The sequence below is a fragment of the Maylandia zebra genome, linkage group LG6 (genome assembly GCF_041146795.1).
Source record: "Maylandia zebra isolate NMK-2024a linkage group LG6, Mzebra_GT3a, whole genome shotgun sequence".
NCBI lineage: Eukaryota > Metazoa > Chordata > Actinopteri > Cichliformes > Cichlidae > Maylandia > Maylandia zebra.
The window spans coordinates 40,591,704-40,609,977 of record NC_135172.1 but is presented as its reverse complement, the minus strand read 5'-3'; the positions used below and the strand labels follow the sequence as shown (position 1 = coordinate 40,609,977).

Genomic DNA, 18,274 nt, shown 5'->3' with positions numbered 1-18,274 from the left:
CTGTAGTAGAGATATGCAATGCCTCTCTTTTAACAGGTGTGGTCCCTAGGTTCTGTAAGCATGCTGTTGTTGAGCCGATATTAAAAAAGAGCAGTTTGGATCCAACTCAGTTTAAGAATTATAGGCCTATCTCAAACCTTCCATTATTATCGAAAATTCTGGAAAAAGTAGTTGCAGATCAATTTACCACTTTAAAAAAAAAAAAAAAAACACGAAATTTATGACAAATTTCAGTCAGGTTTCCGTAAAAGTCACTCAACAGAAACCGCGTTACTTAAAGTCTCTAGTGAGCTGACTCTGGAACATCCTCGGTCATGGTTTTGTTGGACTTGACATCTGCCTTTGACACCATTGACTATACCATCCTGATTAACAGGCTCCGGGACATAGTCGGTGTGTCCGGTCTGGCTCTGGAGTGGTTTCGGTCGTACCTCTCCAACAGATCTTTTAGTGTTTTTGCAAATCGGTTTATGTCACATTCTAAGGATCTGACATGTGGGGTACCGCAGGGTTCAGTTCTGGGTCCTATTCTTTTTTCTTTTGTACATGTTACCTCTAGGACTTATATAGGCAGTTCCCTGAGGTGTGTTATCATTTCTATGCTGATTATATTCAGCTCTATTGCTCTTTTAAGCCAATGGAAGTCCATAAACTGTCCTCTTTAATTAAATGTTTAGCTTCCGTTGAACAGTGGCTTGGTGACAACTACTTACAGTTGAACTCTGAGAAGTCAGAAACATTAATTATTGCCCCCGACAACCAGATATCTCTAATCAAGCAGCATCTTGGTTCTCTTGGCTCATCTGTTCACCTGAGCCTCAGGTACCTTGGTGTGATCTTTGATTCTGCCATGTCCCTAGAACAACCCTCTCGCCAGTTGATTAGGAATTGCCTTTTTCAGCTAAGAAACACCTCCAAACTGCGAACTTTGCTGTCTAAATCTGAGTTAGAAATGGTTATTCATGCTTTTATTTCATCTCGCTTAGATTATTGTAACAGTCTTTTTCTTTGTTTGAGCAAAAGGAATCTTGACCGTCTCCAGTTAGTCCAGAATGCTACTGCAAGGCTTTTAACTAAGACATGAAAAAGAGAGCACATTACACCAGTGTTACGCTCATTACACTGGCTTCCAGTACATTTTAGAATTCATTTTAAAATCTTGGTACTGACTTTTAAAGCTTTGAATTGTAATGTATTTTATGTATTTCTGTTTTATATTACTGTGAAGCACTTTGTGGTTTTTATCCTGTGAAAAGTGCTATATAAATAAATTGATTTGATTTGAAGATGACGTGATATCATTCACGAGGGATACATTTGACATATGTTTCACATATTATAGACCAACAAGTTATTTATAGCAGTTTAAATACAAGCAGTCAGTTTTTGGCAAATACCGGAAATCAGTTTTTGGCAGACAATCACTTTTTGGCACAACACCTGTTCAGCCAGCCAGAGAACCCCCGGCCGCCCCGCTCCGATCGGTGCCCATGCAATCCCCAAAATGTGCTGGCATGATGTCGGGCAGCATGGGTGCGAGCAACTTTTTTTTGCCGATGCCCATGATGCGACCCACCACGACGCAGCGCTGGCCAATGTCCATATCAAAAACCGCTGCTGTCTGTACCACATGTTTCTTGTTAAGGTAAAAGGTAAACTGTTCTGCAGTAAATCAATCGACCACCAGATGAAGACAAACACTGTGACTTCCACAGATGAATCTAAATACTTTCTGATTTTGTGACTGTAAATTCATCTTAAATATTAATAACTTATTGTATACTTAAGTATACAGTATTTACACATTTACCCGTTTATCTTTATTATTTGCAAATGTTATAGCTGTTTTTGGCTCGAGTTGTAAACAGAACAAGCACTTCCTGCAGCACTCATCATTTTTGCCAACATTTTGAGTTGTACAGACATGCTGCTTTGTGAAATACTTCTTTTGTTGTGCTTTAAGAATACTTCAGCACCAGCAAAGATTAATTTTACTGTTAATGTTTAACTTCAAATCCTGTTGTGATCAGTATTCGTGGTTTTCAGGGTTTTTATGGCCAAGAACGGTGTTAACGTATACAGAGCAACCTTGACTGAGACTCTCTGTTGTCACTGAGTCCAGATCAGTGCCCTTGTTGTTCAAATGTTAATAAAAAAAAGTATTCTTGCAACTGCACAGTGATAAACCTGAGATTACTGCCTCTTATCACATAATGTAAATAGCCTTTTAAATAAAGGCTAAAAATTAAATGGACCCCTTTTACTTTTAAACTAGTGTCAGGTTAAAGGTTGATTATAGTTCTAAAAGACAGCACACACATTATAAACACTCTCAAACTTCAGTTACAGTTTTTCTTTTAAATTTTACATTTAATTTTAATTATTTTTTTTTATGCTGAGGCAGTCAGTTTTCATTGATTACGTTTCAAATTTAACCGCATACAGTCAAAGCATATTTTCAATACCAAATGCCCCCGGCCACTAGAGGGCCTGGACGAAACAAGACAAAAATGTAACTTTCAGTGTTTTCACACACTCAGCTCTTTATAGGACAGCTGTGGCTACAACCGTAGCTTGCCTCCACCAGTGTGTGAATGCGAGAGTGAATGAATAGTGGCATTGTAAAGCACTTTGGGTGCCTTGAAAAGCGCTATATAAATCCAATCCATTATTATTATTATAGAAACACAGATATAAGCATGTTGATACTGTATTAATGTTACTGTGTGAATGTGATTCCTATAAAACCACTTCCCAGGTATTTTATAGCTTAAAGAACTGGAGAAGTGAACTAGAGGAATGTTCCCAATGAAAAATCTAAAGGTCCTGCTGTACTCCACCATTACTTCCCACAATTAGAAAGACAACATCTGACTATATTGCTGGCAGTTCACCCCACTGGTACACAGAAATACCCTGCAGGTGTGTACGAGAAAAGAGCAGCATGAGAGCAGGAAGTGGTTTTTATAGTCAGTTTCCTGTAGCTTTGACAGGAAACTGACTCTTAACTGTCAACAGCTTGTAAACTCTCAGGTAGCTGATACCACATGGATACTTATGTTTATTTCTCACAGATATCAGTTTAGTGGTCTTACTAAAAAAGTAAGACTGGGTCCAGAGTCTTCCATACAATATTTTTCACGTATATTTGACAAAAAAGATGTTGTCCTTGGTGGTTTATTTCATTCAAGTTACCAAGAAAATGAATCTTATTAACTGTATAGGGACTGGTGATTTATTAGATTCATTAAATATCTTCATATTACACATCTTGCCTAATATTGTCTCACGATGGATTTCTACTACTTTGTAACATGCAAAACCACATTTCCCTTGCTCATAATGTGACAGACTGAATCTGACAAGTAGGCTTCCTTTGAGGTCAAGGTGGACAACCTAAAACACACATTTTATTATAACATCTGTGGACATTTCTTTGAGTTTCACACAAATTGAATGCAGATTTGTTTTATTTTTTTTGACAGAACAGGAAGAACGGATGACAGGAAGTATTAAATGAAAACACTGAACTTCTCTGTGTCATTTCATGAGGAAGCCAACAGCCCAGAGAGATGGGAGTAGTGCAGCAGCACAGCAACCACAGGCAGAGCAGCTAAGTCGCGTGTTGTTGATCAACGTTTTTGCAAGACAGGAAATGAGAAACAGACAGTTAGAGGAGATACAGACTACGCTGTCTTCCTTTTGCACACGCAGCAATCTCCAAAGCGGCGGTAAATTAGGAGGGAGACAGGTGAATTCTCTTGTGAAGGTTTTTGATGCGACCTTAAAAAACAGAGAGAATTTTAGTTACACCCTAAAAGTGTGAAATGGGCACTGAGGAGAAAGATCCAGAGCCTGCAGCTCAGCCAGCATCAAAGGAGCAGGGATCACCTGAGAAGGAAAATGAGCCTCCACAAACATCTGAGACCAGCGACCCTCTCAACACATACAAGTGGCATACTGGCTCCAAGGGAACCCTCAATGAGCAGAAAGAAGAAGGAGAAGGAACGCCGGCATCCTCCACATCCACCATGGAAAAAATTCAGAAGGCCTCTAGCAACAAGTGGAGCAAGATGCAAAACTGGCGCAAGGCCTTGAGCGAGGACCCCGGAGAAAAGAATTCATCCAATGGGAAAAGCAGCGATGCAGCCAAGCCTGAAAAAGCCTCCGGAGGAACAAGAAAGAACCCCTTCAGGAGGGCTCTGTCCGAGCCTCCTGGGTCGCTGTTTGCAGCCCTCTCTACTGCCAATTCGGCTCACGCAGGTTCATCCTCTGCTGCAGCCACTTCTGCTGGCACAGAAGCCTCGGGGGCTGCCTCCAGTGACCCCTCACAGAAAGGGGGTGGAGGGGCACTTTTTAAAAAATATCTTCGGAGTGTGTCCCAGAAGCTCAAGAAGCCAAAGCTACAGCCCCGCAACAGCACGCCATCCCTTGCAGGTAAGACTACTACAACAAAAGTACAGCGTACACACAAAGCCCTGCGCATTAAGGTCATTACTCAATCCAAATATTATGTGAAATATCAGAAAATGTTTCCTATTTCCTATTTGCGATCACACGATTTGTGATTTCTTGTTAAGTAGGTAGGACCATTTAATAACACTCAGCAGTATGAGTGGTATGGGTGACCTCTGTCAAAAGTGCATCTGGAAATTTCATCTGCAATGATACTATTAAGACTATTTTAGCATCTGGCTCAGTATTAAACACATGTAGAAATAATTAAAGAGAGAAGCTGAGAATTTAAATAGGCTTACATTATGTGAAAATACATTATAAATATAAATCATTTATAAATCACAAGTAAAAGAGTGGATCTCAGAAATGTTACAGGTTATGAAAGTGATGAAAGAGTTAAATACAGCCAAACACCAGTGAATGACTTTGACACTTCCAAAAATATCTTAAACATCAGCAAACAATTTAAACAAAATGTTGTAAAGATATTTGAGCCATTACCCAGTAAGCTAAACGATAGTGTGATCTCGGATAATGTGACAAATCTGATGTCTATTGATGGCTATTTAAAGTCCCCTAACCTCAAGGAAGCTCTTTTAGAAGATTTGTAGATGCAACATTTACATCCTCAAATAAACAGTAAAAAATGATCAGTACAAAGACAAAAGGAAAGTCTGTAACTGTTGGAATATTTTCTAAACAAACAGTAAGTATAGGCCGAGATTAAAACATTAGTAGTAGCAGCAGTAGTGGTAGTAGTAGTAAATCTGTGAGGCAAGTGTGGAGTCATTGGACAAGCTTAAAATCTAAGCCCTGCGCCCTTCAAGTCTATGTTTAAGGGCTCTCTCCTTGTAGGTAACAGATTTCTCTCCTTCTAAAAAGCAGAACCCAGACAATCGTCATTATCTCATTTCAGACATGAATCATTGCGAGACCAAAACCGCCAAAACAGCAGAGAAATGACCCAGAAATTCAAAGTAACTGAAGAACTGCAAACCAGCACCCACACTTAACTAGATTCACTAACCAACTTCCCCAGCGCTGAGAAACAAATGCATACTAAGAGGTACATGGCTAAAAATGTACAGCAACATAATGTGTTGTTGTGACACAGACGTTTCTGTGCCCCTTATATGAAAATGGTAGGCAAATCCAACCAGAAGCCTACCTGCTGTTCAGATACAAAATATGAACTCTAGTCAGATTTGCACGCACTCCTGTACTTGTGCAGAAACTAAAAAGGAGTGCCCTCAGACAGCTAATACAAATGATGTCTGAACATTTGTCTAATGACATCAGAAACCTCAATCCACCTCAGGACAGATTCAAATAGTTGTACCTATACAGAAGTTCTCTAGACGTCTTTCATCTCAGCTGACAGGAAGTGAGAGAAACATCTGCAACACACACAGACAGATCATGCAGGTGTGAGCCAAATGAGGCATGGCTGCATGAAGAAGATACCATATTTTATTATTAAAAAGAACAAGAAGAAAATATAATTGCTTTAAAAACAAGCATTACTTTCCTGCCACCTTCTGCTCTCCTGGGCTTTTATGCATGTTTTAGTGATGCAATATTATCTTTATGTTCTGCTGGCGTTTCAAGAACAGCATATACTTGATAGTAAGATAATGTAAGCATTAAGACGACATAAAAGCACAATGGATGTTGACATCGAGTAAAAAAAAAAAAAGACACAAAAAACCTAACGACAGCCCACAGGATGTGCGCAGGCCTTCATGGCGTGTAATAAAAAAGAGAGACCAATAGCGTCAGTGGCCAAGGCAACACCTCAAATGGGAGTGGCCAATCGCTGTGTGAGATTAGTGTCATTACCAAAAATCAAAAACAAACCAGCCCGGCAGCATACGCCTCCAGTTAAACAGTATCTGTACATCATAAACAATTTACTGTCAGTTCTTCAAAGTGAGAGAAATCAGCACATATTTAGCACGTGATTACATGTGTATACTGACCTTACATGATTGATCAGTATCAAAATGTGTTTGTCTGTGCAACGTTTACTTGAATTGCAGGTTTGAATGAGGTTGTGCCGACACCAGCCGGACCCTGCGAACTCTCAAGACTGCAATGGGTCCCGCCTCAGGAGGTCCCCTTATGGGACATCAGCAACTGTTGCCTGGAAGATGGGCAGATTCTCATTTCCCCAGAGGAAGAGGTACCCACAGATAACAGCATGTTATTTACACTGATTTCAAATCATGTTGTCATAACCACGGAGAGTAAAAAATGCCCGTTTTTGTGTGTCCGTCTTAGCCAACAATGTGGACTCGAAACCGTGTCAGCAGCTGCTTGTCCAACCTCAGCATGCAGAACCTTGTAGACATTGACACAGGTCCGTATACACATGCAAAGCAAACAAAATGATGTGCAGATTAAAATGCAATGAAGAAAAATCATCAAACACCCCCCAGCTTAACTGTTACTGACATCAGCGATGACTATTGCACTATTTCCGCAGAAGACACAGAGGAAATAGCTAAATGTTTGTTCGTGGCAATGTCTGTAAGATCGCTTCCTCTGTGTTTTTTTTCCCTCTGGGGAAGATAGCATCAAGACAGGGTTTTAGCAGTCCAATGAAAACTCGCAGAAAGACAGAGCGAGATGATATAGTCGGTATCTTCCATCCATGCAGTTTATATATTTTGCTTAGAAGAGTGGAGGTGCTGCACTGTGGAGGTGTTCGATTCTGCACCGACTGGCTGGGTGACTCAATCGGCTCTTTTGAAGACGACAGAAAGGAAATGATAAAGACACAGAGACTGAAGTAACAGGGCTTTTGCACACACCTCTGGACTAAATGATAGGATTTAAACGCTGGATTGTTTGTGGTGGGAATTTGGGTAAGCAGCGAAAAGGAAATCGGACACCTGTGTAATCTTGTAATTAAACACATCAATATCGCTGAGTATAAATAAGCAAAAGAGGATATCATGATCTCCAGTTAGAGATATCAATTTTCTGACTAAAAGGTTAAAATGTTCACACAAAACAGGAAAAATCAAAATGGGAACATTTACGTTTGTTCTATGTAAAGCTGCAGTACACTATGTGTTATTTAGTGACATATGTGCAATTAGTTAACTTTACTGAGATAGGTCTAGCTATCGGATTACAGCTTTAAACCACATCCTGAAATGGCTCATCTGAACCCATCTGGAAATATTAAAACTTTTTGCTTGATGTTTTTGAGAGTCTTCAGTAGAAGTTATTTGTGTTAGATGAGTGAAAAAACACTCATCTAACTGCTTGAAAATTAGTCATAAGATGGTGTGCATAACTACTTATTTTACTGCTTTGTTTTCATATAAGCAAAAAATCACAGGTTATTTAACCCCAGGTGCTCTCATATGACCTGGAAGTCACTTACCGTAATGGAACTTAGCCAATTTTAATTGTATTAATATTCGTGCTATTCCTGCTTCACCAGCACACAATATCTGCTCTAAAGTTAGCCTGGCAACCATTTGATTTGACGCCTGGAAACAACTGACTCACAAAAAGGAAGAAATACGTAGAAGTACTGACCACAAACTCTAAATGGAAACAATGAGTACTGCCTATAATTTCATTTAGTTAAGCCAACTTGTCCTGCCAACACTAATGAAAAACTGACAGAGAATTCCATTTTCATCCCAATCCCTAGAATGCAGCCCCGACCATGGGGGCCAGCTTGGTCCTCGACCAAAGGCTCAAGATGGCGGTGTGAGGGTGAGTGCAGTATGCGCCAGAGACAATCTTTGCGCTAGTTTTCCTTTTCCTGTTGATACAACACATAATTGCCCAAATGCACTGTGTTTGCATTCTTCACCCGTAGGGACTGATCAAGCGACGTCTTGAGAACAAAGCCAAGAGGAATAGCAACACCCAGCTAAACCAACAGGGACTTAACAAAGGACGCAGGTAAAGTGCACTGCTGTGTTTCTCAAAGCAGATATACTGCACTCCATATCCACCTTTGGTCTAAAGTAACTTCTCTCATTGTCTTTCATAATTTAAGGCCAAACTCTTATCTTCAAAAAACCCTGCCTATAATTCATCTATCGTGTTCTTAATCACTTCTTCAACAATAGACTAACCGATCAGTTTCATAGTAAACCTCACTAAAGGTCCAAGAAGCTTGCAAAGAAAGCAACTGGACGTCTTTAAGTTTTGGAAACTTAAGAGTTCAGCATGACCTGGTTGACCTGGTTGAGAGAGAACCTACACACACATAAAACCTCACTAAAGAATAATTCAAACATGTTGCAAATAAAACTTTGCAAGATGTTCTTTTTAAAAACAACCACAGTGTTAATGTAATGTGTCGATGGTAAAACAACCTGCAGGTAGTGAAAGTGTACATTGTGAGTACCTTTGACAAATCTCCATCTCGTTTTTTTGACTGAATTCTTCCACTGTGTTTAATTTTAAGGCTCTATGAATCCCGAGAGTCTGTGTCAATTCCAGTCAGTCCAGTGGGGACGCTAGATCTGAGTGCAGACACCAGCACCGTCATCAGACCGGTCCACAGCTCCATTCTGGGGGAGAAGTACTGCTTTGAGGTAGACTTTAAAGGGCACTCCCATAGATTCATTAACGAGTACCGTAAAGTATTCCAGTACCACTAACTGTTAGTTTCAATGTGCTATAGGTGATAAACTCTGAGAACACCCACTGCTTCGGCTGCTCCTCGGCTGCTGAACGTGACCGCTGGATTGAAGATCTGAGACGAGCTGCACAGCCCAACAAGGTGAGCTTTCAGCCGCCGGTCCCACCGGTCACGCAATATTCAAATTGTGTTGTGCTACTAATAACATTCATTATATTCACAGGACAACATCGAGCGCACAGAGAACTCGCTGAGTCTGTGGGTTAATGAAGCCAAGGATCTGCCACCCAAAAAGCGTTATTACTGTGAGGTACACCTGGATGGCACCTTGTTCGCCCGCACGACCAGCAGAGCTGTTGGCAAGCTCCCAAACCGTTCCAGCCTGGCAGCAGATGGCTCCGCTGGATCTTCGGGAGGCCTGGGGGCCAGTGGAGGTGCGACTGGAGGGTGCCAACTGTTCTGGGGAGAATTCTTTGAGCTCGACAACCTGCCTTGTATCTCCCAAATCAGCCTGCACCTCTTCCGGGAAGAAGACCCCAAGAAAAAGCGGCATTCCCGAGACGACTCCAGTCTACACCCTCTGGGAAGCGTGACCATACCTCTAGCTGACATTCGAGGGAGGACCTATCAGGAGAAGTGGTACCCCATCACTCCATATAAGGCGTCAGGCTCAGCAGGGAACAAAGAAGCTCTGGGGCCGCAGGCTTCACTTCGCATCAAGGCCCGTTTCCAGAACTTGCAAGTTCTGCCAATGGAGAAATATAAAGAGTTTGCCGAGTATGTGACTGTGGATTACGTAGAAATGTGCAGAAACTTGGAGCCACTTCTGAATGTGAAGGAGAAGGAAGAGCTGGCAGGAGCTCTGGTCCACGTACTCCAGAGCATCGGCAAGGCCAAGGTAAAGAATGAGATTAAATTTAAAAATTTTTTAATGCAATTTATGAATCAAACGTTATTTTTTCACAATATGTATCAAAAATACAACCAGAAGCATATTCAGAAGTAAGTTTTTATTCCTTAGGAATTCCTCATTGATTTGGGCAACGATGAGGTGGAGCGTCTTGGAGAAAAAGAAGCAATGATCTTCAGAGAGAACACACTGGCCACTAAAGCTATAGATGAATATATGAAGCTGGTTGGTCAGAAGTACCTCATCGACACACTAGGTAGGGCAGATCAGTCGTAAAGGTGGCTGCTTGTATTCAATCGTACTGGGTTTTCCTGAACTCTATGCTTTCTTTTCAATGCAGGAGAATTTATCAACCGTCTATATGCATCGACTGAGAACTGTGAAGTTGACCCTCGTAAATGTCCTGCGGCTGAACTGTCAAGCAACCAGAAGCACTTGAGGGAAACCTGTGAGGAGGTGGTGCAGAAGATCATTGAGCTCCATGGGTGAGAGAAATCAGCTTAACATACAATAAATGATTTGGGCATCTCTCACATTCAGAGATCTCATACTTGACATGCTTCTTTCCACTAGGCCTTTTCCTGAAGAGTTAAACAGGATCTTCTCCAGCTGGGTGGAGGTGTGTGAAGACCAGGGCAAACCGGAGATTGGCCATCGGCTCATCTCTGCTTCCCTCTTCCTTCGTTTCTTGTGTCCTGCTATCCTCAGTCCTTCCCTTTTTGGTCTGACGCAACCGTACCCGGAGCCAAACACCCTGCGTACCCTTACACTGACAGCCAAAGTCATCCAGAATCTGGCCAACTTCACCTTGTCAGTAGTTTATGTCACGTTTGTGCATTTGTTCCTGAGCAGATTGTTTGCTTTTGTTTGTTTGTTTGTTTTGGCACACTGAAAGACATAATCTGGGAATATGGATAAAGATATTTTTTTGTTGCACATGTACAATAACAATAAAGGGCCTGAAATAAATACCTAAAGTAAATTAAATTTGTTGTTCTTACTTAGGTTCGGGGAAAAGGAGGAGTACATGCTCTTCATGAATGAATTCCTGGAGCAGCACTGGGATGGAATGAGAGGCTTCCTACAAACAGTGTCGAGTGGAGACACTGAGATTGCAATGACATCCTTTGATGGCTATGTGGATTTGCCTCTGCGTTTGGCTGTGCTCCATGGACTGCTGGTGGACATCATCTACCAGAAGGACCAGGTAGGCAGGCAAACATTAGTCCAGTTTGGTAGTTAGTTTTAAAGGAATTGTGTGACTTTTGTATTGCATGGCTCCACTAGCTAGCTTAACCACAGTGGAAGACAATTTATAAGCAGCTATCAGGGGGATACTTATAATTATAGAGTTTATATGAAGATTTCATTTCATTTATTTATTTATTTATAAAGCACATTTAATAACAACAGGGAGTTGACCAAAGTGCTGTACAAAATAACAATTAAACAATGACATTAACAACAACAACAGGTAAGAAAATTAAAAGAAAATTAGATAAGATAAGATAAGATAGAACTTTATTAATCCCTCGGGTGGGTTCCTCTGGGAAATTCGACTTCCAAAAAGCAAAGCAACGACCGAAGTTACAGTTACAGAATTGTTATATATATATATATATATATATACACACACACACACACACACACACACACACATATATAAATACAGAGACAAATATAAATAAAATATACAAAGGGGATAAATAGAATAAATAGGAATAAAAAATAAAAATACAAGTGAATTGCACATTTCAAGTATTGAGTCTATTGCACTGTTGACTATTTACAAAAAGTATTGCACAAGGTATTGTACAGTGAGGTGAAGAGGCACTACAGCTTAGTTGTTCCCCCCTCCTTTGTCCTCCTGTTTCCCCTCCCTCTCCCCTCCAGAGAGGAGTTAAACAGTTTGATGGCGTGTGGGACAAAGGAGTTTTTTAGGATAAAAGAATTGGTAACTCTCATACAGTTTCGAAAGCCAGAGTAAAAAAATATGTTTTAAGATGCGATTTAAAAAGAGTAACAGTTGGGGCCTTTCTAATGTGGAGAGGTAGATCATTCCACATTTTCGGTGCCAAAACCGCAAATGCCTGATCTCCTCTATGAACCATCCTAGACTTATGTAAGGTAAGGAGCAGGTGATCACTTGATCGAAGGGCTCTAGAGGGCGTATAAAGCTGCAAAAGGTCAGACAAATAGTCCGGTGCCTGGCCATTTAGCACTTTATAAGTCAAAAGTAAGATTTTGAATTTAATTCTAAAACACACTGGAAGCCAATGAAGGGAAGCAAGCACCGGAGTAATATGTTCTTCACACGAGTCAAAAGGAGAGCTGCAGCATTCTGTACAAGCTGGACTGACTGACACCCACATATAGATCACTTCAGTTATACATGGTGTACTCACGCACTAATTCTACCCTTTAAGATTGTGTTGACAAGATGGAGGCTGTACAGGACAAAAAGCTTTTGCTGTGGCCCCCAAGTGGACTATGGGGGTACTGCAGATAAAGTCACAAGAATGACATAAATAGCTGGATATTATTAGAAGATATAATTTTTTATTTTTCTGACACCCCCCCCCCCCCCCCCCCCCCATTTTTTTAATCTGTCAGGTGACCTAAGTAAAACTATTGATAGTGAACTACAGACACAGAAGGAAATAATCTTATTCTTGTGATCAGAGCTCTGATTAAAGATAGGGTTTGATTTTTGTTATCTAGTTACACAGATTTAAGAGATTCACAGCTACCCCTTTATCCCATATAAAGATTTGTAAACAGAATCCTAATTCTAACACTGGTAGGTTAAGGGATTAAAAGGCCTTGTAGAAAAAATGTGGTGTGTGTGGTGTGTATCGCTGTGTTGTGTGGTCATAGATGTAGTTTTTCTCTCAAGTTTACCAGAAGCAATTATGTATCCATTCACTATATAAATATACTTATTTCATGCTTTGTGTATAAGTGAAGGTTAACATGCTACTTGTTTCTCCCTCAGCAAACAGTTGACAAGCTGCACCCTCTGCCTTCAATTCTGAACCAAATAACAGAGTCACTAGGCCCTGAAGCACCTCGGATAGATATTAACAGGTATGTTGATTTGTGTGATTTGTCCATCATATTAGTTCTGTTGCATGTTACTAAAACAGTGGTATTCCTGTAGCCAAACAGGACACATCAAGCCAGCGTATATTCCACCTAAGGACTTGAGCAAGTACAGCCCTCTCCAGTCGTCTCTCCAGCATATTCCTCAGGAATCCAAAAGCACACGTGACAACAGGTCAGTTTCAAAGGGGCACAGTGGAGGTCAGACGCAGCTCCTCCCAATGTCAGTGTGGAGGAAGGACTCTCTCAAGCTATTCAATTACAAATTCAGTTTGGGTCAGATAGATTTGATTTTTTTATTCCATTTGGGATCCTTTGTCTGTGCATTTTAAACATTGTATAATGTGTTCATTGGCATTTAAATAATTAACACTGATCCGTTTATTCACCGTGGATGTCAGGAGTCAAAGGAGGAAACCGATCGCCAGAACTCAGAGTGCCCCACACAGACGTCCGGCACAAGTAAAACGTGAGATGAAGAGGCAAACGAGCTCCGAGGCTCTGCCGACATCTGACCAGGAACAGGAGGCGGAGCCCAACCAACCACTTATCTCACCACCAAATACTGTGAGTATAAACAGGAACTGTGAACTGCCTGTAATAGCAACTGAGCTGCGCAGCTCATGTTCTCGTGTTTATGCAAAAAGGACTTCAGCTTTTCACAGAGGAGGCTATAGTTCATACTCTAAAGCCTTTAAACAATAAACAGCCTTGGCCATTTTTAATGACCAAGCATGACTAGATTTTTTACAGAAATAATATGAATCTGTTTTTGTTTATCACATCTCTACTGTATCTTTTGTCTGTGAAAGAAATGTTGTAATATAATTACAACATTAAATGTTTAAAGACACAAATTACAAAACATAATTACATTTATCTTCTTAAGTCTTGCAAAACAACTTTACTTTATTGTAATAAAAGTAGAAAAAAATTAATAAAGTTACATCTGAGTCATATTACAGTTTGCATACGTCATATATCAGTGTAACAGCAAAATACAGATAAATTTGTGACTCTGTAATATTCTAATCAACAACAAAGTACGGTTGTTATCACAGTCAGGCTGGTTTTTTTTTATCTGTTCCTTTCTTTTGCTCAAGTTAAATCTGGATCAGATTGTTTCTAGATTTGTAATATTTGAATATTTTATGCAGAAACACTCAAAATATTCAGATTAATGGAATTCCTGAGAGCCGTACATTATTGCAGTACATTGCATTGATTGGAAGTGGACAAACACTTATACTTGCCACACTTATCGGCCAGGTCCAAGTTTTATGAGTAGTGGATAAAAAAAAATCATCATAGGAAACATTTTTATGTCTAGGAATATCACAACAGCATACATAAACACAGATCAGGGGTCTTAAGTAGCACCTCTGAGTCACGCTTCTGTAAGTGCACACATATTTTTTCAAGTTTCACTGAGAGGAATAACGCAGGGAGTTTCTGCTCATGTTTTCCCAGAGCGTCTCTGTCAAGCGTGCACCTGCACCGGTTCCCTGGATTAAACCCGGGGACCCCAACCCACCAGGCAGCCACACCCGGCAACCGAGCGAGATCAAGACTGAGAATGAGCAATTCAGCTTACTGGATAAGGTATGGCAAGCCTCCTACATATTATAGTGACAGTGTAAAGTGTTTGCTTTCAATGCTACAGTTTATATGATGTCTACGTGTAATGACAGCATGCTCAGGAGCTGTCAGAGCTTCGCCTGGGCATAGAGCAGGTGACGGAGCGTGAGCTGGACATGGCTAAGCGCCTGGAGGACTTCATCATCCAAAGTCAGGACCAGAATGCAATACTGCAGGAAGAGGTCAACGAGCTCAGGAATGTGCTGGCTATGCGTGAGGAGCAGCTTGCCAGCGCCACCTTCAGGTTAGTCTGTGCATTAACGTGTGTGTGTGTGTTCCATTTGAAAGTAAACACAAGGTGTGACTAAAGAAATTGAAAAAATCTTTATCCAGTTTAAATTTGGAGGATCTCATACTTAAAACCAGAAGGTCGTGCATCTCTGGACAGTGTTGAGAGCACCTACTATTTTAGATCTCTAAGTGACAGTCATGTTCGATCAGCTTGCACTCGTGCAGTGGGATCTCCCTCCATGTGTCGAAATCTTCTGACCTCTGAATCCTCTTTCTCACACTACACAAAAAGCTGCACACTTGTAAATCACGCTCATGCACCGCTTCAGCTGCTCCAGAGCACTGGCACCAAGGCATCATCCTGTCTTCCCTAAAGTACTGCACCTAAATTCTATAGCTACCTAAAATTTGATCCCACAATGAACCGATCAGTGTTGAGCACACACATTTGGTCTCTAGAAAGGTCAAGATCTGAGGTGACCACACGCAGAAGAAACAGCCAAATTGAAATCAGGAAAGAGTTTTTAGATTTGAGTTTTTTATCAACCAGTTCTCAGAATGTTTTGATCACACCTCATATATTCTGTTTTTAAAGCATGCATTTTGTTTGTGCTTTATCCTGTTCAATCTGCAACCTCAGTGTTTCTCTCTTAACAGCATGTCTTCTTATCTGTGTGTTTTGCAGGCTGGGTGTGATTGAAGAGGAAAGGGAGGAAGATGAGAGGAAGCTGAGTGTTGCCATTGCAGCAGCCGAGAGAGTGAATGTGCTGGTAAGTGAGATGAAGAAAGTCCACTGTCAAAGAACAGTGCTTGTAAATAGTTCACTTCAAGATCCACATTTTATTCTCCTGAACCCCACAGAGCAGTGTGCGCTGGTGCTCCCTGGTGGGCTATGATGGTACTGCAGGTCACCTGCATTTGTTATTCCTCATTTATCTGCCTTGATTTGATCTAGAGCACAGGTGTCGAACTCCAGGCCTCGAGGGCCGGTGTCCTGCAGGTTTTAGATGTGTCCTTGATCCAAGACAGCTGATTTAAATGGCTAAATGACCTCCTCAACATGTCTTGAAGTTCTCCAGAAGCCTGTTAATGAACTAATCATTTGATTCAGGTGTGTTGACCCTGGGTGAGATCTAAAACCTGCAGGACACGGGCCCTCGAGGCCTGGAGTTTGACACCCCTGATCTAGAGAGTATCCGGTATTTTGTCAGTCATCATGAAGGAAGTCCTTATTCTTAGCCTAATGAGTTGATCAGAGATGAGGTTTAAGGGTCCAGTGGGATGCAAAAGATTTTCGCATTTTAAATTGAGATAGAAAAATAGAACCAAACCAGTGATTTTTTAAAATTTTCAGAAATCAAAAACTTTCTGGTAAAAGAATTTATGTCCATAGAGAGAACGCTAACATAAAACAGTTCACTTAAATTATTAAGTAGTAACATTTAGTACTTTTTTATATAATTATAAATTTAATGGTTTTATTTTCTGTTCTGTTCTGACCTAGTTAGACTATTCTAACATGTGCAGCTACCGCAGGCTTTGGAATTTAGCCTAGGAATACCTACTTTTTTACGCTCTATATGAAATTTAATTTAATTTATGAGCAATATAACTGCATGATATTTATAAATGACACTTTGAGTCATGCTACCAGTAGAGGTGGTCACCTCTCTTTGCAAGCCCATTCAGTGGAGGAGTGAAGACAGCCAGAACTGGCTCAGAGCATCTCAGTCCAGCCCTAGGGGGGTCCTTAAATTAAAACGTAGCAAACTAAAAGGCAGAAATATATTCATTAGTCTCTTAAAAACTGTGATGGAATCTGCTATTTAATAACAGAGGGTGCAGGTTATGTTTACTATGCAGGCAAACACAGTCTGCCTCAAATAGTAGAAGCTACCTGTATTACCTTAATCATCAGCAGTCACTGAATTCTCTGAGATTTGTGATTGTTTCATAAACAACAGTGTATTTTATGCCTGATTAAATTAAACCCTCAAAATATTTAACAGAATGCCGGTGACTTTACTTTAGGGGGAGGCCAAAACCTTATACAGGAAAAAGCCCGGATCACTGCTGATAGATAAACATCCTCTGCATATTTCAAACACTGCCTCTATTGTTATCAGTAGGCTAAAAGATTACAGTTTCATATGCTGTAGACCCATAAAAACTGAATATTTAAAAAGCAGTTAAATGCAACTATGCTGATTAAGTTTTATAAGAAATGATCTGAGAGTGGTTTAAGTGTATTTGATGCCCTTTAAACAAGCTAATTTGTATTTCTTAACCAAATATGTTCCCTTTAAGGTACTGGATATTTAAAGTTTAGCGACAGTGGTTGATTTCAGCATATTAACAGCTGTTTTTAATGTGCTCACACAGGAGGAGCAGTTTGCAGGTCTGCTAAGTGACCTTCAACAGCTCAGCGAGGCGTACAAGAGCAGCCAAAACAACACACAGCATCCTGAAAAACCACTCAACACCACCTGAACCCTGAGAAAAAGGGTTACGCTTTGGGCTTCATAGTTTTTATACACATACACACACACACACAGCCTGATGCCACAATCATGAATTCCTGGTTAGATATAAGTTTATTTTATAAAGATACCCATAATGAACTCCAGTTAAGGTGAATATGAAGGCTGAAGGATTTGTTCGCATTTCCTCTTTCACTGTATCTCTGCTTGTAAACCCTTTTTTTAAATAAAAAAAGCTGCTGCCTAATGTTTTTCTATTTAAGGAGTCTATTTTGCATTTGTCATGGTAAGTGGTCTATTTTGTGTCTATTTTAATCAAGAATAATCACTGTAACTTGATTATGATTATGGATTTGCAGGGACAGGTAACCCCAAAATCTATAGTTTTTCTTGCCTGTAGTCATAGACTGTATAAAAAAAAAAGGAGAGCCACTATGATGTTACCCATTGGTTAGTGAAGAGTGTTTTCTCTGTCACCATCTCAGTGTATTAAAACTGTATGGGAAAAATCCACCACAAAGCCAAACAATCAAACAGAAAAGTAATACAATTCTAACAGAAAATAAAAATTAAAAAAGAAAAAAACAAATGAAGAAAAACACTTTAAAATAGGTTTGTAAAAATTTTAATGTGCAAGAACCTCCTGCCCCCAGAAAGCTGCATTAGTCAACTTTGCTGTCAGATAGAATGACAAAATGTAGCCTGGTAAAGACTACAGTATACATATTGAATTTAGCAGTGGGTGGTAGTGTAGAGCAAGTGACAAGGAAAGGACAGTATCAGCAGACGGGTCAAATTTCTTTTAAGTGTACTATATTTCCTTGCATGTCCATTCTACCA

At 40.3% G+C, this 18,274-nt stretch overlaps 1 protein-coding gene across 1 annotated transcript; it reads left to right on the top strand.

Moving 5' to 3' along the window:
- Window positions 1-3,550: 3,550 nt before the first annotated feature.
- Window positions 3,551-17,696, top strand: rasal3 (RAS protein activator like 3). The gene is made up of 19 exons (XM_004538787.5): window positions 3,551-4,437; window positions 6,498-6,640; window positions 6,739-6,817; window positions 8,129-8,193; window positions 8,300-8,385; window positions 8,897-9,026; window positions 9,116-9,214; window positions 9,297-9,971; window positions 10,095-10,239; window positions 10,324-10,468; window positions 10,557-10,793; window positions 10,989-11,190; window positions 12,979-13,070; window positions 13,144-13,260; window positions 13,487-13,652; window positions 14,556-14,687; window positions 14,777-14,967; window positions 15,640-15,724; window positions 17,337-17,696. Exons 1-19 carry the CDS (start codon window positions 3,828-3,830, stop codon window positions 17,442-17,444), a joined length of 3,507 nt encoding a protein of 1,168 aa, XP_004538844.1. The 5' UTR covers window positions 3,551-3,827; the 3' UTR covers window positions 17,445-17,696.
- The last annotated feature ends 578 nt before the right edge of the window (window positions 17,697-18,274 follow it).

Excerpts from the sequence above, each read along its gene's own strand:
- rasal3 (XM_004538787.5), top strand. The coding sequence starts at position 3,828 with ATGGGCACTGAGGAGAAAGATCCAGAGCCTGCAGCTCAGCCAGCATCA. Across the intron at positions 6,641-6,738 it reads TCATTTCCCCAGAGGAAGAG|CCAACAATGTGGACTCGAAA; the intron begins GTACCCACAGAT and ends TGTCCGTCTTAG. Across the intron at positions 10,469-10,556 it reads AAGATCATTGAGCTCCATGG|GCCTTTTCCTGAAGAGTTAA; the intron begins GTGAGAGAAATC and ends TCTTTCCACTAG.